This window comes from Dermacentor silvarum, chromosome 2 (assembly GCF_013339745.2).
Source record: "Dermacentor silvarum isolate Dsil-2018 chromosome 2, BIME_Dsil_1.4, whole genome shotgun sequence".
In the NCBI taxonomy this organism is placed as follows: Eukaryota; Metazoa; Arthropoda; class Arachnida; order Ixodida; family Ixodidae; genus Dermacentor; species Dermacentor silvarum.
Window position 1 is genome coordinate 32,667,247 of NC_051155.1, and position 26,941 is coordinate 32,694,187.

Here is a 26,941-nt window from a genome sequence, read left to right on the forward strand (position 1 = left end):
GCTCGCGAAGAAACAGTGAAAGACGATTATGGCAGTTATTCAAAAGCTGTTCAGCGACTATTAGGTCCCGAACCGCGTCAAAAGATTTCCCCTGGACACTCATCTCTACCCATCTGTCGAAAAAACTGAAAAGCCTAGTAGCGTACTGCTTAGCAGTCTCATTATCGTAGGGCTTACTGCGACGAAATTTTTCTCGATAGCCTTCGGCAGTACAACGAAAGCGCTGGAGCAATGCCATTTTGACCTTGTCATAGTCCATCGACTCCTCAGGCGACAAGCGGCCAAACACCTTCAACGCTTCCCCATCCAGACACAAACTCAGTGCCGGGCCCATTTCTCTTTAGGCCATTCCTGCCCATTGGCGACACGTTCAAATCACTTTAGATAAGCGTCTAAGTCGTTTCGATTCTCATTAAACACTGAAATTAGGTTGTGAGGGTTCACAAAAGACGAACGACTTCTTTCCGATTCGCGGCTAGAGTTGCCAAATCTGTGCCACCTCCTGCCTCGGCTAACTTAAGGCGTAGCTCCAGTGCCCTCTGTTCAAGCTCTAAACGCTGCTTGGTTGCCTCGCGCTCCGCGAGCTGTTCCTCACGTGCTTTGGCAGCCTCCTCCTGCGCCCTGTCGGCTTTCTCATCAACCCACTTTCTCAATTCCGCGCCCTGCAGACCCATACGCTCGCCCAATGCCGTAAGCTCTGACAAACTCATCTCGATGAGTACACGGTAATGATAACTGGAAGAAATGACTTTGTCTTGTCCTGTCCTAGCGGACGCCAATTTTGTGATGTCAGGTTCTTCGGGAGTGAATTGTTTACCTGAGGCAAAGCCTCAGTTCAGGAAAGACGAAGCCATTTTTTTTTCAAAACAAACTTAATATTCAAAGCAAGGAAAGGGAGGAAAAGAAAAGAACACTAAACAGCACACAGAAAGTATATGAAAACCAAAAGTGCAATTAACCCCGTTAGTCCACGCGAGAAGAGTCTCAATCAAAACAAAGAAACAAAAATCATCGAGTCTTAGTTACTCGGGCATGCACTTGCGTTGACGGCGTGCACTAGCACTTGCGTTGACGGCAGTAGCGACGTGGCGGGCAGTGGCATGCGAGGGACGCGGACGCGAACGCACGGTAGAGCCAACCCGGACGTCCGAGTCCAAGGTTGTCGGAGTCGAAGACCGACCAAGTCCGACCGCTACAGCTGAGCGGCGCCGGTACTGGTTTCCTGGCTCGCGGCTTCGCCCTGGCGCCTCTCGCCAGCGTCGTTCCAGGCCTCTGGTCACCCCCAGGTGACCTCTGCTCACCGCACGGCGGCTCAGGAACAGCAACAGGAACGCCAACAGGAACAGGCACGCCAGCAGGAACAGGAACGCCAGCAGCAGCAGCTGCCGCAGGAATAGCCAAGCCCTACGCTCGGCGGATCTCTCCAGGGACAGCCGGGGTCGTGCTGGTTCTGTTGAGGCTCTCGGGTTCGGGTCTGGACCCCGACTACACCGACCTCGACACCAGCGATCTTTTCACCCCTCCCGTCTCCGAGCGATCTCTTCTTCGAGCGTCCCAGTCTCCTCTTCTCTCTCTGCTCGTTCCTCGTACCACAGCCTGTGTTTTCGTGTCCACCACTGATTGGTCGATTCTCTTTCTCCCTCGTCCGGTCGCTCGTGCCACCGCCCGCCAACATCGTCGTCTTTGTCGGCGACTCGACGGTGTTTGGAGCAGACGCTCCTACGCAGTGCTTTGACCACGGTGTAAGAAGATAGGTGCTCCAACGGCGCGCCTGCGCTGGGGCGAGAGAGCGGCCACTTCGTGTGACCGGAAGTGAGCGCCGCCGCTAGGGGCAGCACGTGTTCAGGAGGCCTTGGAGAAGCGGCACAACAGTGGATAATTTACGACCTCCGTCAGCATTTAAACACCCATACCCAAAGATATGCAATTTTTCGTTATTTAGACGCCAAATCCTGAGCAGGTAGATGGTTTCATGCCACTTACAGTTAAAATACCGTCATTTCGAACACGAGAGAGACGCGTCGTCTGCTCGAGCAGACGGCGCGCTGCGCTTACCGCTGCTCGCCGCGTCGGAGTCAATCGGAATGTCGGCAGAAATATAAAGGGACGTTCCTCCAACCAAGTAGAGTCGTTTTAAGCAGGCGAACGACATATATTCATCGAAATAAAGCACTTCTGCCGCGCGTGCCCATAAAAGCGCCAGCAAAGCGAGCGAAAAAGTGGCCCCCAAAACAGGTGCTGCCCCTTGCGGCAGCGGCGTGCGTAAAGTCACACTAAGTGGCCGCGCCTCGCGCCGCCGTCGGATCACCTTCCTTTTTACACCGTGGCTTTGACGCTGTCCACTCACTCATGACACCTTGTTTTGTCTCTAGGTTCATGCGTTACATAACGACATTTGTGGTAGGGTTTCTGGTGTTCTCGGTGAACTAAAGGAGGCACCTTGTTTATGTTAGGTGAAAGTAATGGCCAGGTTATGGGTTATGTGTATGTGTATGCAATGTTCAAAGTGGATGGCTTCATTGCGGCTTTTGCAATAAGCGATGTATACGTAATTGCATGTCAGCAAGCACTTCGGAGAAATAAGAGTTTGTTTTACGAGCAGCTCAGAATGAAATCTGTCGGGTTGGCAGGTTAACAAATGCCACCAAGCAAAAATTTCGCTAGAATGGAAGGGGGGGGGGGGGGGGTGACATATGCGAATGTTCTCGCAGTGTAAAATGCGTGGGAATAAATTACTGCTATTGTAAAAAAATTCTTAACGAGTTCTCGAAAGCGTTATATGCGGGAAAGCTAGGTTTCAAACGGGCGAGTAATAGGGGGGCAACGTTTTAAAGATTTAATTACAGGCAACTTAAACTCCTACTGCAAGTGCTCGAAAAAAAATAAAAGACATGTTCTCTGGAAATTAGGTTGTGATTCTGGAAAGTCGCAAAAGTTTGTTGTCTGTTGTTTTAGAACCTCTTTTCGTTTTGATGAAACAATGAAATATGCTCATTGATAAACAAAACTACGGTGTCTTTCTTTATTCCTCGGAATCATCAACATTAGACAGCATTAGGCGTGTCCGCGTCCTGAAGAGCTTAGTACTGCGCGCCGGGTTCCTCTGGGTAGAGGAAGTAGACGGTGACGGGTCCGCGGGAAGTCTGCACCACCTCCCGGTGCCGAATCATGAGCAGGGAGCCCAGGCCGTACGCCAGCGTAGGTATGCCTGCACGAGACTCGCAAGTCACACTCTTCTCTTGGCCACACTGCAAAACCACGTTGCTTCGCGGACCCTTATTAGGGAACTGAGAGGGAATGCTGGGTTAAACTATATTTACAAGGCATAGCCTTCCGGAATATGAAGGACATCATTCTTAACCTGAACGAAAGCGTGGCAAAAAAGACATATCGCAAGGAAGACGTGGCGACACCATTTTGAAATTCCCGCAGCAGCTCCCTGTGACGTCATAGATTTTGACAGCCAGTTCTCAGTAACCATTAAATGCTTGTAAAGAAACAGACATTATTATCGCATTCTAACGGAATCGATGACTCAATCTAGCAAGTATTGTTATTCTTTTACGGCACAAAAGCGCTCTAAACAAACAAGAATAAGTTTACGTCACAGTGACGTATTGGCACTGCGGTTTAGACGCGAGATTTATGAACAGAATATCTGAGGTCAGACATTAGGGGGCACTGCACTGCTCGCCGTTCGCAAGCATAGCACAAGACGAGCTGTTCCAACTTAAGGAAATAAGATATTTCACGATTACGACTGTCCCATTAAACTCTTTTTAGATGTTTCAAAGTTACTCGCGCTTTGGCAGATATCTCTTATTTTTTTCTTTTTTGTTTTTCTGTGGTTTTGCGAGCCACAACCACGATATGATGATGAGGCCCGTAGTAGTAGGGGGACTCCGGAATAATTTTGACCACCTGGAGATTCATAACGTGCACTCAATGCATGGTACACGGGGGCTTTTGCACTTCGCCCCCATCGAAATGTACCCGCTGTGGCCGGGATTTGATCTCGCACCCTCCGGCTTACAGCAGTGCAACGACAAAGCCACTAAGGCACCATGACGGGTCAGACACCTATTGACGGTGGATGTACGAACGAAATAGACGTGCTTGTTAACAATAATTCATCGCATTTCGCGTCTAAAACAAGCTTTTGGACTGTGGATGCTGTGCAGCGGGGAGGTACACGAAACCTATTGCTAGATCGCCAAACACCACTGTGATAAGTACGAAGCAACCTACACGCCCCTGACTGGGCCAGACAGAATCCTGCGCCCCGCACTCACCCAAATTGAGCAGCTTGATTACGCGGAAAAACGTGTCCTCCACAGTAAGGTCTTGCGGCGCCCTCTGGGAGCAGTGGTACTTGATGAACGGGTAGCACCCAGTCCGCAGCACCTGCGCATAGACGCGAAAGAGTTTACCGCCGTGCGAACAATTATAGTAATTGTTCGCATATCTCCGTAATTGCTCCGTAATCATTACGGAGCAATTACGCAGAGACGCCAAATAGATGCGCCGAGTGCTTCTCCTCAAATATTATTTTCTCAACTATAACAGAAATCGTTTTCATTAAAGTCTCATGACAAAATATTCACTGTTTCTTGGTAAAAAATGCGCTGCATTCTAAACTTCTTTACTTAGAACATCTCACTACGCAATTTGCTGCGAAACATGTGGCGCTTATTTAATTTATTCTAAGCATTGTTCTCACACTGTACTTCTTTTTCGAGCCACAAACGTTTTTGAGCGCTCATTTGCAGCCGACGTAACAAGAAATTTCTCGAAATTTACTTTGTAACAGTCACCAACGCCACGCGCGTTCGGTGCGAACGCGGATAAAACGCCGACGGCGTCGACAAAAGTTCTGCGCGTTGCTGGTGCTGCTGCATGTCCAAGTTTATACAGCTGATAAAACTACTATCCTTACTCCGTATAGTTCTCTACTAATTTGCTATTGCAATTGATGCTTCGCCTTTCGGGTGAAACTGCGACAATTTTTTATTAGACGAATCACAAATGAAAGCAAACCAGGCACCAACTAAGACAATGACCATTTATGCCCTATTACTTATAGCCCTCGATACCGCCCTACGTTGCAAGACCCCCTCCGCGTGTACCGTACGTTGCACACAACACACAACTGGCATCAACCTAACTCCAGCTGAGACTCACCCCATCAATTGTTATGACGCCGTGCAATTTATCTGCTGTGAAGTCGCGTTACAGTGCGACAGCATCTCGAAACAGGGTTGCATCTGTCCGTCAGTGCCTCCGTCTGTTTATCACGCCGACGACGACACCGTCGTAAGGTCGTCATGCCACCTTCTCATCTGCAGCTTCAACCTCGTCGTAAGGCGAAGGAAAACAAAGCTTTGCTAATTTTAGCTATAAGTATTTGAAATGAGTGGGCGACAACACACATAAGCATAATAGGAATAGCTATAGCGTATAATGTGAAAGGTGTAATGAGATTAAATAATAATAAAGGCAAAGGTGCCATCTTAAGCATCTTGCTCTCGACCTCCTTTTTCCGAACCTTTCTTCTGCTTCTTATACTTTACGTAGATAATGTGGAACCTTGTTAATGGATGAGCAAGACCCAAGAAGCATGCATGGTTTCCTCTTAGTAGACCACGGCAGTTCCGCTGCATGTTCTGCGGTGGGAAACACTACAACAAAGTTTAATGGTCAAGGCTGTGACATCAGTTCATCATCATCATCATCGGCTTATATTTATGTCCACTGCACGTTGAAGGCATCTCCCTGTTATCTCCAATTATCCCTGTCTTGCGCTAGGTGATTCCAACTTGCGCCTGCAAATTTCCTACCTTCATCACCCCACCTAGTTTTCTGCCGTCCTCGACTGCGCTTCCCTTTTCTTGGTACCCATTCTGTAACTCTAATGGTCCACCGGTTATCCATCCAGCGTATTAAATAAAGGGCTTCCCAGCTCCATTTCTTCCGCTTAATGTCAACTAGAATATCGGCTATCCCCGTTTGTTCTCTGATCCACACCGCTCTCTTCCTGTCTCTTAACGTTAGGCCTAACATTTTACGCTCCATCGCTCTTTGTGCGGTCCTCAACTTGTTATCAAGCTTCTTTGTTAACCTCCAAGTTTCTGCCGCATAAGTTAGCATCGGTAGAATGCAATGATTGTACACTTTTCTTTTCAACGACTGTGGTAAGCTCCCAGTCAGGATTTGCCTATGCATGCCGTATGCACTCCAACCCAATTTTATTGGACTGGACTGGGAAAACATTGTTTAGGTCCTAGAGGACGCGCTTAGGGCGTAGCGGGCGTCTCCCACGTACGGACCGACAGGGAATACCTGGCGGCCGCTTCGTGGGCCTGCTGGACGGCGAGAAGCGAGCTTCTGAGGGACTTCTCCCACTTGTCCGAGGTAGAGTCGGGATGAGCTTTTCTACACTCCCAGAGCATGTGTGTGAGTGTCGCCGCGTATCCGCACGAGGTGCACGTGTCACTGGGGTACGCGTCAGGATAGAGAACGTGTAGTTTGGCGGGGTTTGGGTACGTGTCTGTTTGTAATAAGCGTAGGGTTAGGACCTGCGGTCTGTTAAGTTTGGGGTGTGGAGGCGGAAAGATGCGGCATCCAAGGTAGTGTTTTGTGATTTCGTTGTACGTAATGGGTGCATCCCCGTTGGTCTCTATCTAGGCGAGGTGGGGTTTCCCTGGGACGACGCGGTCAGTAAGCGCACGCGCTGCATCGTGGGCGATCTCGTTGAGGTTTGGCGGGGCACCCGGCACCCGGCCGAGATGGGCGGGGAACCAGATGACGGTGTGGTGCTTGAGGGTACTCTGATCCGCGCTGCGGAGGGTCCGTAACGCCTGGTCCGAGACGACGCCGCGTTCGAAGGCTTTGATGGCCGGTCTGGAGTCGCTGTAGATGACTGGCCGTTTGCTTGTAGAGCACAGCTAGGGCTATGGCTACTTGCTTCGCTACTTCGGGCTCTCGAGTGAGGATCGTGGCGGAGCTGAGGATCCGGTGCGAGGATGAGACCGCGACCACGGCGAAGGCTCGGTTGTTGCGATAGGCAGCCGCATCCACGAACGAGACATCGTTCGTTTTCATGTCTATGCGCCTGAGAAGGGCGGTCGCTCGCGCAAGGCGCCTGCCTTTGTTTAGGTCGGGATGCATATTTCGCGGAATGGGAACGATCGTGATGAATGGGAGCGATCGCGGGGGACCGGCGTAAAATCTGGGGGATCCCTGGTCATCGAGGAGAAAAAGCCGAGCTCGCGCAGAATGTGGCGGCCCGCCTTGGTGGTCGCGAGTCGGATCATCGGCGTTCGCTCCTGAGCCTCGGCGATTTCTTCTAGCGTGTTGTGCACGCCAAGCTCGAGGAGTTTATACGTGGAAGTGGTGATAGGGAGGCCGAGGGCTCATTTCACAACCTCTCGAATAAGGGCGTTGAGTTTGTCGCGCTCCGCGCGCACGTAGCCAGTTGTGTATGGCGGCGACCTATATGTAAAGTGGCAGAGAACAAACGCATGTACAAGACGCAGTAGGTTGTCTTCTTTCAGGCCGTGGTGCCGGTTGGCCACTCTACGTACGAGTCATATTACATTTTCAGTCTTTGTCATGGTTTTCTGCACCGTTAGGGTGTTGGTTCCGCGGGACTCGATGATCATACCCAGGACCCTGATGGAGTCTACCCTGGGAACTATACGACCGTCTCTTATGCGGAGTGTGATGTTGCGTTCGGCCGGGGGTTTCCACCCTTTGGGCTTGGCGCCAGGGCGTTTGGGCAAGTACAGCAACAGCTCCGACTTGGTGGGGGAGCACTTGAGACCGGTGGGTTCGAGGTAGGACTCAGAAGTTTCAATGGCCTCCTGCAGGGCGGATTCGATGAAGCCATCTGACCCCGCGGAGCACCAGATGGTTATGTCGTCCGCATAGCTAGATGGTGTGATTTAGCCCGTCGATCTTCGAGAGTCGTTCGGAGAGCCCGATCATCACTAGGTTGAAGAGCGTCGGCGAGAGGACGAACCCCTGGGGGGTTCCCCGCTGTCCGAGCTCGACTTCTTCTGGCACCAGGTCTACTGCGCGGAGGACGGCGCTGTGCCGGGTGAGGAAGGAGCGGACAAAGTCGTAGAACCGACGCCCGAGCCCGAGGTCTGCGATCGCCTTCAGGATGGACGAGTGGGCGATTGTATCGAATGCCTTTTCTAAATCGAGGCCGAGTATGGCACGGATATCCCGAGTGTTTCCTCCGTTGAGAATCTGATGTTTTAAGAGTAACATGGCATCTTGAGAAGATAGGCCAGGTCGGAAGCCGATCATGTGGTGCGGGAAACAGTCATGGTCCTCGAGATAGCGACCGACCCTGTTGAGGACGACGTGCTCCGCCACCTTGCCCAGGCACGGCGTGAGCGAGATGGGCCGGAGGTGATCTAAGCTAGGCGCTTTTCCCGGTTTGGGAATAAGGATCGTGTGGACGAGTTTCCAGGCGTCGGGTAGCTCGCCCTTCCACGTTTCGTTGATAACACCGGTGAGGTATGCCGTCGGGGCCTGTTGGCATCCCCTGTTGGGGATGCCATCGGGGCCAGGGGTGGAGCGGCCATTGAGTTTGTGAAGAGCTCGGCGCACCTCTTTGACGAAAAAGTCGGCGTCTAAGTGGGTGTTGTCGGTACAGGTGTATTCGGGGTGAGGAATTGACGGGACCGTGGGAAGCGGAATATATTTCTGCACGAGGCTCTTGGCGACGTCTTCCAGTGGTGCGGTCATTTTGGCCTGATGGAGTATCTTCACGAAAGAATAGCGCTGGTTGGTGCGGATGTTGGTGTCGTCGAGCAGGTGTTTGAGGAGGTTCCATGTTTTTCAATTACGGACCTGCCCGTCAGTCGAGTTACAGACTTCGTCCCACTGCTGTTTGGAAAGGGTGCTGCAGTGATCCGCTATGCTCCTGTTCAGCTCATTTCTTTCTCATGATCAGGGTCCCCTGTGAGTAATTGACCTAGATAAACACTCCTTTACAGACTCTACAGGCTGACTGGCGATCCTGAATTCCTGTTGCCTTGTCAGGCTATTGAACATTATGTTTGTCTTCTGCACATTAATCTTCAACCTCACTCTTACACTTTCTCGGTTAAGGTCCTCAATCATTTGCTGTAATTCGTCCCTATTGTTGCTGAATAGGACAATGTCATCTGCAAACCGAAGGTTGCTTAGATATTCGCCGTTGATCCTAACTCCTCAGCCTTCCCAGTCTAAGAGCTTGAATACATCTAAGCATGCAGTGAATAGGATTGGAGAGATTGTGTCTACTTGCCTGATCCCTTTCTTGATAGGTATCTTTGTACTTTTCTTCTGGAGAACCAAGGTTTCTGTGCAATCCTTGTAGATATTTGCCAAGATATTCACCTATGCCTCCTGTACTCCTTGATTACGCAATGCCTCTATGACTGCTGGTATCTCTACTGAATCAAATGCTTTTTCATAATCTATGAAAGCCATATAGAGAGGTTGATTGTACTCCGCAGATTTCTCTATTACCTTATTAATGACATGGATATGATCCATCGTAGAATATCCCTTCCTGAAGCAAGCCTGATCTTTTGGTTGGCTGAAGTCAAGTGTTGCCCTGATTCTATTGAAAATTATCTTGGTGAATATTTTATACAATACTGAAAGCAAGCTAATGGGTCTATAATTCTTCAATTCTTTAACGTCTCCCTTCTTATGGATGAGTATAATTATGGATGAGTATAATGTTGGCGGTCTTCCAGCTTTCTGGTACACTTGGCATCAGTTGCTGGCTCATAAATTGCAGCAGTTCAATAGGGAGCAGGTCAGGTGCGAGGCATATGCGTACTGGGGAATCTGCAAAGTTGTTTGTGGCCCTCGCTGACTTTCGACGTGCAAGGCGTTACCAATGGCATCGAGGTTGGTATATCTTCCCTTAAATTTTACCCTGCACCCACCCATGCAATGGACATGCAGCATCATCGGCAACACGCAGAACTGTTGTCGACGCCATCGGCGTTTTGCCCCCGTTCGCTCAAAATGCGTGCGGCGTTGGTGACTGTTGCCGGAGCCTCTGATATAAATAGGCACTGCGTGCCGCAGCTAAACGTCGCCTCCCTTCCCTCCCCCTCCCCCACGGCCTCTCGCTCGTCGGAAGAAGGCGCGTTTGCTCTACATACATGGTGATTGTGAAGGAGAACAGAGACGCCTACTTCTGCAGCCCTTAAGCGAGCAACGCGCGTTTGTTCGCCGTGCGTTCACTCCCCGTGAAAGACGCGCCCCTCGCGCCCTTTCACTCGCACATACAGCGTTCGGCGCGCGGCAACGATTTCTTCTCCAAATGACGTCATACGGAACCTCACGGCGACGGCGACGGCGACGGCGACGGCGACGGCGACGCCGACGGCAGAAATCTGCTTTTGAGTGTCCATATAATTGCTATCGCAATAATAAATAATCTTATCAGACGCTCCCGCACGCCAAACTCGAACGCGCGCAGGCGGCCGCGTTTCGAATGCTACAAAGGGACTCGTATCCGTCACGACACCTACAACTCAGACATTCCGGCAAATTGCCCAGACTGCCCCGAACTTTATTGCTCACTCTTGCACATGCTATGACAATGTACCGCGTTACCAAAGAGCCCTCTCACCAGTGAGCCCGAATGGGAAGAAGCCCTCAAAAGTCCGGACCTCAAACTCCAACTCAAGGCCGTCCAGAGGGCCCAAGAACTGGCGGAGCGTCACCACGTTCCAGTCCCGACTTGAGCGTCGCCTACGGTTTCGGCCAGAGGAGCTCCCCGCGTGGAATCCACAACGGCTTAAAACTTCTCAGGACCTCAATAAAGTTCTTGACTGACTGACTGACAGACGAAGTTTTCATCATGCGCTTGTTGTTTGTTTGAAGGTTTACCAGAAATACAACAGGCATTGTGAAAGGCGGAGGCACAATATATATGCATGTCATGTGTTCAAGGGCGTTAAAACCTCGAAGCAGGAGTTCACTTGCATGCTAACAGTGTCGCCTCATCTTCTACCATTGCAAAGGACAGCGCTGATCACGTCTGCAGAGGTCACAGCTGCCGTTTAACTCCATGTCGGCGTCCGGCCGAGTATAATGGCGGAAATCCTTCAGTTCCGGCTGAACAGCAGCAGTAATATTTGGCGGCCGAAAGTCAGCGCGATGCACATTTGGTAAAGTAAATAGACATTGAACGTTTCTTGACGAAGTCGTCCACATTTAAGTGATACTTAAGGTATAGTACATACATACATGGTAGTTTGCTCCGTCCAGGGGCCAGTTGAAGTGCGACCAACCGAAATGGTCGTTGCGCACCGCTGCGTAACGCACCAGAAACGACGTCCATGGGGGAAGGCCTCGCTGGCGCAGATGGCAACTGAGCACCTCCGACGCCAGGGGGCGACACTCCAGGCGGTGACCGAGAGCCAAGCTCATCCGCGTCACGGGACCCCAGCTCTGTCGCCCCATGAAACCCTGGCCACTGCAGCGAAGGCGTAGCCGCAGCAGCCGTTAGAACACCACTCCGAAACTCTATTTAAAAAAAAGAACCTTCAGAGATCACACCTCTGTGAAAATAAAGTCAGTGTCGATATTTTTGGCTGCAAGGTTTTTCTACAGCTTTCTCTCTTTATCGATAAAAGAAGGAATGAAATTAAAATCTGTCGCAGGAGCTTGGCGGCTATGGCATTGCACTTCTAAGCATGAGGTCGCGGGTTAGAATACCGAGCTCGGCGGCCGCATTTCGACGGAAGAGAAATGCAAAAACGCCAGTGCACTTTGATTTAGCTGCACCTTAAAGAACCCCTGGTGCTCAAAATTAAAAAAAAAATCCGGGCACACCAAAGCAGTCATGAGTTGTGAATGACAAAGCATTAATGCCCAGTTGAACGCCGCTTTCGAGTTTTGCGCTGCGAGCAATGCTTTCTGCTGCGGGTATCGAGTCTTGCGATTAAATTGGTGCGGGTTGTTTTTCTTACAGTTTCTACGTTAGCATGTTGGCTGTAGACCGGAATCAGGAAATTTGTACGATACTGCTCAGAAATCAAGTGCATTTATTTTCACGCAGTGCGTTCGCGGCTGACTCTTCGCTCGTTTTGCTGCGTTCTTCCGCTCCCTTACTTCGCCTAAGGTGTACTGCACGCGTGGACGGCCACGTTTCGCTACTGCCGATGTAGATGCTTCAGACTCTATAGCGGTACGTGCCGTCCGAGCCAGCAAGCAGCAGCAGCCTGCGGTGCCAACGCCGCACGCCACCGACGTCGTGCGCGGCGAGAGACCGACGAAGCAGCAGCGGCCACCAAGGCCGGCAGGCGCGCGCAGCAGCTAAGCCCAGTGGGGGTGAGATCAACACATGGCGCACTTTCCCCTCACGCAACACATGACGCGCTATTGTGGAAGCAGGTGTCCCATTTCACCCGCTTTGCTCCGTCGAGGCACGCTCATGACGTGGCGTCGCAGCACATGGGAATTTAGGTGCCGTTTCGCAGCTACAGACGCCGGCTTTTTCACTCAATGAGCCATTTGATGCTTTCGCATCAAAATGGAGTCACCCACTACGGTATGTCTCATTACCAGACCTTTGGCACGTAAAATCCACATACTTACTTAAGAAAGTTCAAGCTACAAGACTATAAAATGTGTATTTGATGCCATCACTGTGACTTGCCCCTCCCGTTGACCCTGCGCCAACACAGCTGACTCGGACAAGCAACTATATATTTATTGCACTCTCCAAATTGTTGTTCGTACAAATGTGCAGCACTTAAATGTGTATCCTCAGTAATATTCCTCGGGGTGCATTCAGACAGAGACCTATCCTGGAACTCTCACCTGAAACATGTTTTTTTTTAACTCCGCGCAATATTTTACTGAATGTACAATATACGGCATTATTTGTCTTTCTCGGTTCGCAAAACCTCAGTACATGCCCTGGCTTACAGTGTGCTAAGATATGGTTTAACTGTCTATGGTCACTGCTCAGGCCACTGGAGAAACTGTCAGCCCTTCCACTGGGCTGGAGATGGAACACCAGCGAAGCTGTACTATGATGGGAATTATGTATTTCCAATCATGACTATTAAGATGTGATGGTGCGATTGGTTATTTGAACTATTAAAGAATAAGAAACATATATGATCCGGTGGTTTATTTAGTGACCACAGGGACAGGGACAGGGCCTTATCGTCACTACGGTACACCGCCATAGGGTGTACGGCAAAGGTTGGCACGTTTATCATAAACACGTCACCAACGCGTCACTAATATTCCACCGCTGACTGACTCGTGACCCAGGTAGGCAGGAAAACGGTTAGATACATGTCAACACAGATAACTCCCGGAAAGTGCGTGACGTATCCTAAGAATGCTAGCGCATTAGGCACGGCTCATCAACTTTCAGATCAACTATGTCTAAAACATTACGCAGATTCCACGCGCTGTAAGAATCAATGTTGTGCGATACATTCTGCAAGTAGCTGACCATCTGGCATCGTTCGGTGTTCCGCAAACCTGACTAGGTGGACCAACCTGTTTATGCAAGGCTAGATCAGTTGTTCATGAGAAAGAAATTTACATAAGAATAAAATTGGGTTGAGTGCATACAGCAGGCATTGCCAAATCCTGACTGGGAGCTTACCACGGTCGTTGTAAAGAAAAGTGTACAATCATTGCATTCTACCAGTGCTAACATATGGGGCAGAAACTTGGAGGTTAAAAAGAGGGAGAGAGAGATAGAAGAGAGGAAAGGCAGGGAGGTTAACAAGACGCACGTCCGGTTTGCTACCCTGCACTGGGGAAACGGGGTATAGGGATGAAAAGAGAGAGAAAGGAAAGAGAGAAAGCACAGTTTCGCGCACATTTGACATTTTGCCCGATGTCTACAGACGGTCGCCAAGACCGGTCGACTTGAGGTAGTGAAACAAGGCTTTCGTGGCTTTCTGTGCCATCGACGCATACGGCCATGGTCCAAGGATCTTGATTTCCGAAAATGGTCGAGAGTCCAGCCGATTCAATGCTGTGGAGGTTAACAAAAACACTCGAGAACAAGTTAAGGACCACACAAAGAGCGATGGAACGAAGAATCTTAGGACTAACGTTAAGAGACAGGAAGAGAGCGGTGCGGATCAGAGAGCAAACGGAGATAGCCGATATTCTAGTTGACATTAAGCGGAAGAAATGAAGCTGGGCAGGCCATGTAATGCGTAGGATGGATAACCGGTGGACCATTGCAGTTACAGAATGGATACCAAGAGAATGGAAGCACAGTCTAGGACGGCAGAAAACTAGGTGGGGTGATGAAGTTAGGAAATTTGCAGGCGCAAGTTGGAATCAGCTAGCGCAAGACTGGTAATTGGAGATTACAGGGAGAGGCCTTCGTCCTGCAGTGAACATAAATATAGGCTGATGATGATAACAGTTGTGTGTGACGCAAGCGTGTATGCGCGACAGCGCCGGTGCCTAGAATATACTGGCTAGTGTGGCGACCGCGGCCTCCCGGGTGGCGCCGCATGCAATGAATGTCGGCGGCTGCCGCTAGGAGCGCTGCAATGCAAGTGGGTGCTGCTGCCGTGCAACAACACGGCAGCAGGACCCGATGAAATCCCAATACAGCTAATCAAAAACCTCGGTCCAAAAAGCAAGGCACTGCTGACTAATACCATAGAGCAAGTGATTAGAACAAAGAAAATTCCCGTTGGATGGCATGAAAGCAAGATGAATCTCATCTACAAAGGCACAGGAGATAAGGATAAGACGAGCTCGTACAGGACAGTTACAGTAACCTCGGTGGTATATAGAATGGCAATGCAAGCCATAAAATTAGAACTGTCGAAGTGGGTGGAGAAAAACGATGTATTGGGGGGAACTACAAAATGCGTTCAGGCCAGGCAGACGCTTAGAGGATAATATGTTTGTACTAACTCAGTGCATAGAGATTTCAGTAGCTCAGAAAAGACCTTTATGGAAAGCATTTCTAGATATTAAAGGAGCTTATGACAACGTAGACAGGGAATTGCTGTGGAATATTCTTCATTACGAAGGCATAGATGACGATTTCGTGGAGTTGATGAGGGAGATATATAGAGACAACCAAGTACAAGTGGTATGGGAAGGTCGAAAAGGAAATGAAATGGTGGGAATTCGCCAAGGATCGAAGCAAGGATGCCCTCTGTCACCATTGTTGTTCACGCTTTACGTCAAGGTTATAGAAAGGCGACTGGAAAACAGCGAATTAGGTTTTGATTTATCCTACAGGCGTAATGGACAAATGGTGCAACAGAAGGTCCCTGGACTGATGTACGCGCAGACGACATTGTGCTACTAGCGGACAATAAAAAAGATTTACAGATACTTGCGAATATCTGTGGGAATGCAGCGACAAATGGGTCTTAAGTTTAGCACAGAGAAATCAGGAATTATGATCTTTAATGAAGAGACGAGTAACTTCGTGGTGTCAATTCAACAGCAAGTAATACCCATAGTGAAACAATATAAGTACCTAGGCAAAGGAAAGAATTTCTCAAGCAACCACGAAGATAATCTGAAAATAAAGGCGAAGCGGAATGCAGCAATAATGAAACACAGAGCACTGTGGGGCCACAATAAGTATGAGGTGGTGCGTGGAATCTGGAAAGGAGTAATGGTGCCAGCGCTAACATTCACAAATGCCATTCTATGCTTAAAATCGGATATATTGGCAGGTTTGGAAGTTAACCAAAGATCAGTAGGCCGGTTGGCTTTGGGAGCCCACGGTAATACCACAAATGAGGCAGTGCAGGATGACATGGGTTGGACCTCTTTTGAAGTCAGAGAAGCAGAGAGCAAAATTAGTTTTGAAGAAAGGCTCAGGAACCTGGATGAAAATAAATGGGCGGCTAAATGCACAACTATCTCTACATGAAAAGCGTGGAGTCGTGGACACAGAATGGAGGAAGAGGTCAAGGAAGTTGGCAACCAAGTACGGTATAATCGAAACTGTAAATAGACAACCAGGAGTCATCAGAAAGAAAGTGAGATAAATAGAGACCGTGAATTGAATGCAAAGAATGGAAACAAAAAGGACAATGGAGATTTACAAGAATGAGAAGAAAGAAATTAGAAGGGAAAATCTGTACGATAACACAAAGGGCAGTGCCTTGCTATTTGAGGCTCGAGCCGGTTGCCTAAGGACCAAAACATACCGGAGCAAATATTCGGAACTAGATGAGACATGTGTATGCTGCAGTAAAGATCCAGAGACCACTCAGCACATCCTAATGAAATGCGACGGGATCCACCCAGCGAGAACCGTAGGTAACGTGCAACTCCCAGAAGCGCTTGGGTTTAAAGTGGAAGGAAACATCAACAGATCAGCCGTAGAGATCAGCAAGAGACGATTAGAGTACTGGTGGAAAAAAAGCAGGGAAAAGATGGATACGACCTGATCTCTTAAAATCATAGGTAGCGGTACAAGGTAAATTTTTGAAAAAGAAAAAGAATAATGAGAGGTATACCAAAATGCTAGATAAAGAACATGTATAGCATACCTGATTAAATCAAGCAGGCTAGGTGACTATTTGTAGCCGCTCCGTTTCAAAGGAAATGCCAATAAATCATCATCATCATCAGGTGCATTGATGCGAACGGGGCCCGATAACGCTATCGCGTTTCACTCTTAAAGGCGAAACTTAAGCGTCCTCCAATTTCTGTATGTATTGGGCTTAAAGTGGAAGGAAACATCAACCGATCAGCCGTAGAGATAAGCAAGAGACGATTAGAGTACTGGTGGAAAAAAAGCTGGGAAGAGATTGATAGACCTGATCTCTTAAAATTATAGGTAGCGCGGTACAAGGTAAATTTTTTGGGAAAAAAGAAAAAGATTAATGAGAGGTATACAAAAATGGTAGATAAAGAACATGTATAGTATACCTGATTAAATCAAGCAGGCTAGGTGACTATTTGTAGCCGCCCCGTTTCAAAAATGATGCCATTAAATTTAAAAAAAAAAAGTGCCGCGGCCCCCGCTCTTCATAGACCGCCATGTTTTCAGAAGGCGGCTGCTGCGCTTTTTAACGCGAGAGCGTAAGCACCCCGTGTCGCAGGAAATATGGCGTCGGCGTGGATGCCGGCGTTCGTGGCGGAGAAAATCAACCCGAACCACCGCAACCGCGAAGGCCCTTCACAAGGTGCAAGCTTTTGGTGAACAAAAATTGAATTTCTCACAGTGAAATCCGTCAGAAAAACAGTAAAGTATGACTTAACCACAACCTACAAACATGGTGGCGTCGGATTGTAATTTGAATGTACGAGAAAACATAATTATGTAACGAGGAAACTCAAACACAAACCCCTTTTCCAGCATTTCTACCAGACCTACAGCCGCGCGCTCGGGTAGTTTATCAGAGGTGGTCATAGCGCTAGAAGACACGGACAAGAACGAGAGAACAGGACGAGCGCTAACTTTCAACTGACTTTTTATTTCGAGAAAAAAACGTATTTGTAGGCCCGCATACAGAAAAGGCCCGATCATCGCACATGAAAACTGGCCGCATTCAGGAACGCAAATTCATTCGTAGTCAGAGCAACTGAAGGGGAGCTGATGCAGCTATCACCGGCCCTCGCTATCAGAGTGGCTTCGACAACCTCTCGCGTAAATTCATCTACATTTCTATACAAAATAGAACACTTCTTGAACAAGGGCTTGCACCCACAATCATTGCAATGCACAGAAACATCTCGGTATCGGTTCAATTTTTGTTTGTGTTCTCTTAACCTATCATTCAGGCACCTCCCAGACTGCCCAATGTAAACTTTCCCGCACGATAACGGAAGGCGATACACAACATTCTTTACGCACGACACAAGAGGGGGCTGATGATTCTTTTTACAACCTGCACGTTTCTTGGCTAACGGATCTGTGGCACTGCATAAGCTAAGCAATTTCTGCGGAGCGGAAAATATTACATCTACTTTAACCTTTCGTCCAAGCTTCTTTAGAGCGTGTGATACTTTATGCAAATACGGAACAACAACCTTTTTCATGTTGTCATTACTGCTCCTGTGCATGCCATTCTGTTTCTTTAACTTCTTTAACGCATTTTCTGCTACTGATACAAGTACATGGTCAGGGTATCCTGCGTCCGATAGACGTTCTCTTTGTATGTCAAAGCTAGTAGACATTTTATGGGGACGTATTTGAAGAACGCGTTGTCAAAACAAAGGTTAGCGATTGCTCGTTTCACCAGCTTAGAATGTGATGAATGATGCGGAAGCAGCATCTTATTGTCACGAGGATGGTATTCCCAACAAATATGATTATCGAACAAAAAAATTCTTAAGTCTAAAAACTGGATGGAATTATTGACAGGTAGTTCATGTGTTATCTCCAGATTGTCAAGACATCGAGAAAAAATGGTAAGTACATCATTTACAGACTGAGTAGAATTAAACAGGACTAGGTAATCGTCCACATATCTAAAAATTTTGGTGATCTTCACCGCTGACATAGAAATTTCTATAACTCTGTCATAATGAGCCAGGAATATATCACTGAGTATGGGTGCCAGCTGACACGACCCAATGCAAACCCCTCTCTTTTGAAGGTAGATGTGTCCATCGCATTCAACGTAGGTTGATTGCAAATAAAACGTAAGAAGTTCTAAGAACCCACTAGCTGATATGCCTGTCTTAGTCTGAAACCCAATTACCCCAAAATGATCAATGCATTCTTCAACACATGCCAAAAGGGGGCTTTGGGGCATGGGGTAATACAAGTCCGTCACGTCAATAGAGCAGGCTGAAATGCCCTTGTCACAATTCGTTCTAAAGAACTGCACCACATCACTCGAGCTTCTTGTAATGAACGGATCATCGATGTGCGACATGCGTAATGAATCCTGAAGAAAACTGGCGATCGCTTTCTGCCAAGTACCTCTATCTGACACTATCACTCTAAACGGCCATTCTGGTTTGTGAGTATAAGTAAGGTTTATGAGCTTTCACAGAAAACACGACTTTCAAGTGAAAGTCCTCACTTTTCTCCAAGCACTTCCCTAGCCGAGCTAGGTTGAGGCGAGAGCACAACTTTTTTCCCCTCAGCCTCTACCTTCTTCAGTTAAACCTCATCGCATCTTTTAAGTGCAGAATTTACCGCTTCAAAAGCTTTTGATGCAAACTCACCCTCAGTGAGGACAACAAAACCACCGTCTTTACCCGCTGGTAGGACGCGCAGATAATTGTCCTGTAGAAACTGCTTCACGCGGCGAACAGGCTGATGGGTCGACGCAGGTTTCCTTCGGGACACAACACTGACACATTCATTCACGAGAATGTCATAATCTTTATCTGGTGCGGCCTTTGACACACGTCGGGTAGTTTACTTGCGAAAATGATATCCAGATGGCGCTCGCATCCACGGCAGGTGAAATTAGGACTTCGCCTGCCTTATGCGTTTTTGACACGCGCGCGCGTCGGGGCAATAGCAAACAATTAATAAAATAATAAAAAAGATGCTAGCTAGGGCCTTCACATTTTAATATAAGAACTCTTATATTGCCCCTAGAAAAACGTCTTACCAGCAATGCATTTCTGTTTAAAAGTGAAGTCGACTTTAAGGGGACCAGTGTAAGCTTGGTCTTTGTAAGCTGGCTTTCGAACGTTCTAAGTTGCAGTGAAGCCGTCATAAAGAAAAAAATTGGCAGCCGATCCACGAAGTGAATGCTGATGATGGAGCGAAGCTCCTTGGATGATTACGGCTGCTGCTCGAGCTTTCACTTCGGGGTCTTGCTGCCGTTGCCGGCGTGCTGCTGCTTCTCGTGCTCGTATCTCGGGGTTAGCTTCGCGGCGTTGCCGTTTGGCTGCCGCGTCTCGTTCTCGAACTGTAGGATCAGAGTCACGACGTTTGCGCTTACGTTCGCGCTCCTCCATACTGCAGTGCTAAGTGTATAGCGACAGCGGCGCAGCGCCGGCGCAACACCTGCGCGCTGCGTGCGCTCTGCGAACGGTTCTGCGCATGACGTCGTGCGCTTGCTCGGAGAGGGGTTTCCGAGCGGCGCTAAGCGGCGCCTGCGCAGCGCGACACCTGTGCGCGGTCGGTATGCGCGCTGCGTGCGCGACGGGGAGCTACGACGACGACGGCGACAACAGACGACGTGAGAGCCTAAGGAGCTTTGCTCCTAAAAATGCGATGAGAACGGGGCGCCCGATAAGGCTACCGCGTTTTATAGTCGAAGCTTAAGCGCCCTCCACTTTTTGTATTTTTAAAGCCGTAGGAGCAATAAATTTCTCATGTAGGAAGGGGATTTCTGGTTTAGATTTTTTCTTTACTATAAGAAGGCTTATTTACTGCTTGCTGCTTGCATTTGAGATTAAGTACCAGCTTGGCTGTGTTTCGAATCTCGAATTTCCGGTGGTTCAATTCAGGAAAAGGGAGCACGTTTTATAAGAAGGTCCAGCCCATTGCAACGTAGGATTTTTAAAGTATACTTATTCGGCGACTTTTTTCTAATGGAGAATAAGAATGCCTAATTTATATGGACATGTGAAACTGGCTATATATAGTTTTTTTTTACACAATACAGATTTTTATTCAAAAATGTAATGAAGGAAGCGAACGTAGCGTTTTCGCAGACGAGTTCCTAGACGAGGTGGACATTACCGCTAATAACGTGAGCTTCAGAAGACTAATTAGCAAAAATTTATTGATTAATTTTTTATTCGTGCCTTGGGGACAGCTGTCTAAATGGCAAATACAGGCGAGACGTTCGGTTTGCTACTTCCTCCCGCTTGTCCTCACGGGGCGTTTCGGTCCGATATGACAGCGGGGCCGCGTTTCCTGCGCTCCCTCGGCGCTCAGTTTCGATATTGGCTGAATTTACCGTTGGAATTCGATGATAAACATCTCGAATTAGGTGCGACGTTCAGGGTAAAAAAATTAAGATGCGTTAAAATGTGAGTACCTGCATATTCGCCAGTTCAGCAACTGTATAAAAAATTGTCGCATTTTCACCCGAAAGGCGAAGCATCAATTGCGATAGCAACTTAGTAGAGAGCTATACGGAGTAAGGATAGTAGTTTTATCAGCTGTATAAACTTGGACATGCAGCAGCACCAGCAACGCGCAGAACTGTTGTCCACGCTGTCGCCGTTTTGCCCGCGTTCGCACCGAACGCGCGCGGCGTTGGTGACTGTTGCCAGGGCCTCTGGGGGCGGCTCAGAGGTTTTCGACGAAATCAGAACGGGAAACTCGTCGAGCAGCGTCGGAAGTCTTTACCACTTTCTCGCCTCGCAACATTTTTATATAAATACGCATTTGGTGCCGCAGCTAAACGTCGCCTCCCCTCCCTCCCGTCCCCCCCACGGCCTTATGCACGACGGTGGGAGTCGCGTTTGCTCTCTATATATGGTGATTGTAAAGGAGGAAAGAGACGCTTAATTCTGCAGCCCTTCAGGGAGCACGGCGCAGAACGCGCGTTTGTTCTCCGCCGTGCGTTCGCTCCCCGTAAAAGCGCGCGTCCCGCGCGCCCTTTCACTCGCACATACAGCGTCCGGCGCGCGGCGACGATTTCATCGCCGTTGACGTCACACGGAACCTCACGGCGACGACAGAAATCCTCTTTGAGTGTCCATATAATTGCTAGCGCAATAAAATTGATTATAATTTGTTTAATTTGTCTTCTGAATCTTACGTTATTAGTGGCAATGTATGTCCGCCTCGCCTTGGAACTCATCTGCAAAACGCCATGTTTGCTGTGCTTATAGCCTTTTTATTGCGATAGCAATTATATGGACACTCAAAAGCAGATTTCTGCCGTCGCCGTCGCCGTGAGGTTCCGTATGACGTCAATGGAGATGAAATCGTCGCCGCGCGCCGAACGCTGTATGTGCGAGTGAAAGGGCGCGAGGGACGCGCGCTTTCACGGGGAGTGAACGCACGGCGGAGAACAAGCGCGCGTTCTGCGCTGTGCTCCCTTAAGGGATGATGATAAGTGGTTCTTGAGGGAAAGGGAAAGGTTGGCGCTATCTTCTGCAGCCCTTGAGGGAGCACGGCTCAGCGCCAACTCCCTTAAGAGAGAGAGAGATAAGTGGTTCTTGAGGGAAAGGGAAAGGTTGGCGCTATCTTCTGCAGCCCTTGAGGGAGCACGGCTCAGCGCCAACTCCCTTAAGGGCTGCAGAAGTAGGCGTCTCTTTCCTCCTCTACAATCACCATATATGTAGAGCAAATGTGCCTTCTTCCGACGCGCGACAGGCCGTGGGGGAGGGGGGAGGGAAGGGAGGCGACGTTTAGATGCGCCACCAAGTGCTTATTTATATCAGAGGCTCCGGCAACAGTCACCAACGCCGCACGCATTTTGAGCGAACGCGGGCAAAACGCCGACGGCGTCGACAACAGTTCTGCGTGTTGCCGGTGCTGCTGCATGTCCAAGTTTATACAGCTGATAAAGCTGCTATCATTACTCCGTATAGCTCTCTTCAAATTTGCTATCGCAATTGATGCTTCGCCTTTAAGGTGAAACTGCGACAACTTGTTATTTTTAAAAAAAGTACCCTGTATATTAAACTTCTCTTCGAAGATGCTCGTATATGTGCTTCGCATATTCATCGTCATAGGTTTGACAAACTCACCATTGTATCGCATATCGTGATGCGACTTACGTCGTGCAACAAGGACACAGCTCTCGACCGCGAGCTGCTCTTTCAAGGTAAAATATTAGCTTTTGCTTCACATAATTGCCAGAATGCTCCTATATGGAAGTATTCCTATCGATTGTTCGTTGTCCCCATACTTTCTTGCACTTTCGCTTTTTTTGCGATAGGAATTGTGTGGACACTCCAGGCGAATTTGCACCGTCGCCGTGATGTTCTGTATATAAAGTCCAAGTGCGATAACATTGCGGCCGCACGCCGTACTATGTAGGTGCGAGCGAAAGCTTGCGAGGGTAGGCCGAGAATAATGGTGGCTTGATTGGTACATGAGAACTGTTTGGTACATGCAGAAAACACGTACAATATTCCCCGTACATTGTACGTGTTTTCATAAGATATAACAAACATTTTTCGTCGAGAACCATGTCTCTATAGTACTGCTTCTTTGAAGCAGGCTTTAGTTAAACTGAGTCCACCATGAACAAGCTGGAGCTGTTAATTAAGGCAACTTTCTTGATCAATTGGATTATATCTCATCACAAGTTGTGTGACCTGTTTTGTCTCATGTCTTCATCACAGCTTTCCGAACACTACCATTTTCTTTAAATGAAGATGGCAAATAAATTATTTTATCTTTTTTCATTTCACCTTCACAGTAGGCATAAGCTAATGGTTCCACTGGCCCAGATGGCATTTTCATCCACGCGACTGGAATATAGATCGAGATTGCAGTACGGATGGCGACCTTCACTGGTGGTTTGCGGCCGTTGTGCACCATCATTTTGCAATCCATCAGCGCTCGCGGCTTTTAAACTACAGCGTTGGGCGCACTCTTCTGATACAGAAGCTTTGCGGTGGACACCAGATCCTTCGAAGTTCTCCGATTCGGCGCTCTCAACGGCTGAGCACAAGGAGGCCACCGACTGGGTGCGCCTGTGTCACTTTGATGGAAGTTCTTTCTCACAGATATGTATTTTGTCTCCTTTAATTTTCTGCTTTGAGGTACAAGGTATGTAGAATATTTATGGAGTATCGTACATTTCGCATTGATTCAAGACGCGGTTTATTGCGGCGAAGATCGTTGAAAACGCCGTCCACGATGATAGTGAACGTGCGTTCGATGAAACGGCTTTTTAAATACTTTTCACACACCACAGCAGTTGGCGCCAGCGTTTTGTCGTTTCTATTTATCCTTCGTTCCCATTCTGCGAGCCGTGTCATCAGATGGTGCAGTGAACAAGAATACAAGCCCTTCACTCGAGCAGTAAGTATACTCCAGCACAACCACGCAAAGCAAGTCCTCTCTTCACTGTCGCTGTGGTTTCAACATTCTTTCACCGCCGTCACATAGTTACCCTACACAGAGACACGGGAGCAGAACAACCACAAACTCACTCGAAGCTTTGATGACGCAAGAACAAACACGCAACACCGCAATGACACTGAACACGCAAACACAGAAATCGACGCAACCACTGCGAAACAACTCTAGCCAAGCAGACGACACGCGCAGTCGGCACCCACCTAGGGTGCCTAAAGGCTGCCTCGATGCCTGCGCCGCCATTCAGCTGGCATCCAGGCACCCTACACCCACCTAAAGTTCTTATATATGGATTTTACACCCACCTGAAGTCCCTATATAAGAAAAGTACCGCCATCATTTGATAAACGCCGCTTCTCTCTCTCCTGTATCTCCGATTGGACGATGATAGCGCGCGCTTTTCACTTCTCTATATTTTCTTCTTTTCCGCCTCAGAGCCATGTTGAAAGTCCTCTGCGCAGCCGCAGTCACCGCCGGCGGCGGCGGCGCGCGCCCGGCCTGAAAGCTTCAACGTGGACTTTCTAGGTGCGCCACCGTCTACTTGGATTTCGCAAGCAAAAAGTAAAGACGAAAGCAAGCGCTTTAGGAGAGGAGGCGGCGAAGGAAAGAGTAGATGGCGGTACTTTTATTATATAGGGATTTTACACCCACCTAGGGCAACACCACCTAGAACTAGAGATTCTAGGTGGTGTTGCCTAGGGTGCCTCGATGCCAGCGCCGGCGATAACTTTAGGTGGGTGTAGGGTGCCTCGATGCCGGCGCTGGCATCGCCGGCGCTGGCATCGAGGCTCCCTACGCCCACCTAAAGTCCCTTGATGTAGGAAAGTACCGCCACTCTTTGTACACTGGCGCCAGCGCGCGACCTCCTCGCCTCCTCCTCGCCCCTCGCGAGTCCCCTCCGCGGCAGACGGCCTTGCGCCCGTTTTCCTGCACGATGATTGGTCTCCCTGCCGTTGCCCTTGGAAACGAGCGGAGCTTGCGTTTTGATTGTGTTTTGCTTTTTCGTTCGCGCCATTTTGCGCCTCAGCTCGGCTGGCTCGGCGTATAGAGACCGTCTTCGCACGCTAACATTGCACGCTGTTTCGTGCACTGTCTGCTGGCGCTATGCCGTGCTGCTGCCCATATAACTGCAGCAAGAAGCGTGATGATGGCTATGCAGTTTTTACGATACCGCAAGGCAAGCGTGATGGCTTGCGCAAGAAGCAGTGGCTGCACAACATTGGCCGGAAGAACTTTGTTCCGACAAGGAGCAGTGTTGTTTGCGAGGTAAGGCGCCTTTCTTATTGCTCGCATCAAAGCATCCCCTAATGCTGCATTTTTTCAATTCTTCCGGCCTGCTCATTAGCGTTTTTGCTGCGGCAATTTGTACGTTGCATAAAAATGGGGTTCTCCTCAGAATGCTGAATATTCTGCTGGGACTCTATCACCTCGCACGTCGTCAACTCTTATTCAATCGAAAATGGCATATTTGTACACTAGCATTGTTTCTCACTCTGAATATTATATGATACTCTTCTACGTTATCTGTATCTTGTCAAATAACGTTTTTTTGCTCGTGCACGAAAATAAAGCATCTTACTGACCATTCTTTTCGTTTTTTGTGTGATAAATGTTTTTCTGATGTCTAACCAAAATCACAATTTTAACTATCCTACTACATAATATTGGTATGTTGGTGTGAACTATCAAAATACCTTTTCCAGAGGCGTTTCTTTTGCCTAAACATATAGAATGCCTTCTCCCATAGGTATACCGAGTATTTTTTAAGCTTCATTGACACCGACGCCTAAAGAATAATCTGTAAATACCTTTCCTCAGATTCTGTTATTGTGGGTGATGAGTGGCTGCCGGCACCGCTTCATGGCACTGAAATTGCGCAACCGTCCTATTCAATGCAGAAACCACAGCGCAAAAGCTACTTTGACATTGAGACAAACACATGGACGGACTGTGCTCTCGCCAGTAATTCATTATAAGAAGGCACACTGAATATAATACCTGCGGTGCACATGCGCGCACATACAAGAAAAAACTGCCAAACATAGAGCGATCTGCCACAAGCAATACTAGATCAGATGCAAAAAGTAAAGCAGCGTATCATGTGGCAGAAAAATAACTGGAGTATAGAACTCGCCTCAAAGCTCCTTTTACATCAGTGAGTGTCATTCATACGGCTTTAAGATGAAACCAACGTCCTCATAAACGTTGCCTTCAGCATTCTCCATGCTGTTATCACCATTTTTCAAAATATTCTACGCCACTGGGGCGCGCAACTGGCCCAAAATAATGCGCCTCCATCGAATTCTGCGGCCCGTCCGCAGCAGCCCAGGCGCAATAGCGTGCCGTGCGCAGCGCGCGCAGCCGGCGGACGAGGAGAATTGAGGAGGAAAGCGCGCGCGCGGAGGAGAGTGTCGCTACTTTCAAGATCAAGGGGTTACCCACCTAAAGCCCCTATATATAAAAAATGTCGCCGTTTCGCCCGAAAGGCGAAGCATCGATTGCGATAGCAAATTAGTAGAGAGCTATTCGGAGTAGGGACAGTTTTATCGGCTGCATAAACTTGGACACATTGGCTCACTAACTGAATGAACAATCGTGGTGTCAGCGCGCACAAGCAAACATGAAAAGATCACACTGAATGACCGCAGCCAACGACTGTCAAAACGCTGGCAGCAAGCGCAGGTTCGCGCGATCTATCGCTTCAACGGAAACCAGAGCCGTGTGAAGATAAGAGACGGTGCGGGCGACGGGCACCACCGGGCAAACTGCGAAGGAGAAGTTGGCAGAGGAGCGCCAGATCATCCTCAAGGCGGCCGGCCTACCAATCAACGAGCACACTGCTCAAGACCAACTTCGCGTCAACGAAATCAGCAATACTATCCTAGTGAGCACTCCGAATATGGACCGGGCCGACTCCTACAATACCATCCGCACCCTCAACTTCAACGGAACAACCCACGTAGCTGACCCCTCGGACACCTGTCG

General features: G+C 48.7%; 1 protein-coding gene across 3 annotated transcripts in view; it reads right to left on the reverse strand.

Annotated features, from left to right (window-relative positions):
* Nucleotides 1–3,013: 3,013 nt before the first annotated feature.
* LOC119441412 (uncharacterized protein C15orf61) overlaps nt 3,014–26,941 on the reverse strand; it is a 55,342-nt gene continuing 31,414 nt past the window's right edge. For 2 of the 3 annotated variants that reach the window (XM_049661254.1, XM_049661252.1), the window contains 3 exons: nt 11,269–11,497; nt 4,293–4,404; nt 3,014–3,208 (listed from right to left, as the gene is read on the reverse strand). In XM_049661254.1, the coding sequence (XP_049517211.1) occupies nt 3,081–3,208; nt 4,293–4,404; nt 11,269–11,484 (456 nt within the window). In that variant the 5' untranslated portion in view covers nt 11,485–11,497 and the 3' untranslated portion in view covers nt 3,014–3,080. The remainder of the gene's footprint in view (nt 3,209–4,292; nt 4,405–11,268; nt 11,498–26,941) is intronic. The other variant, XM_049661253.1, reaches the window with a different exon arrangement.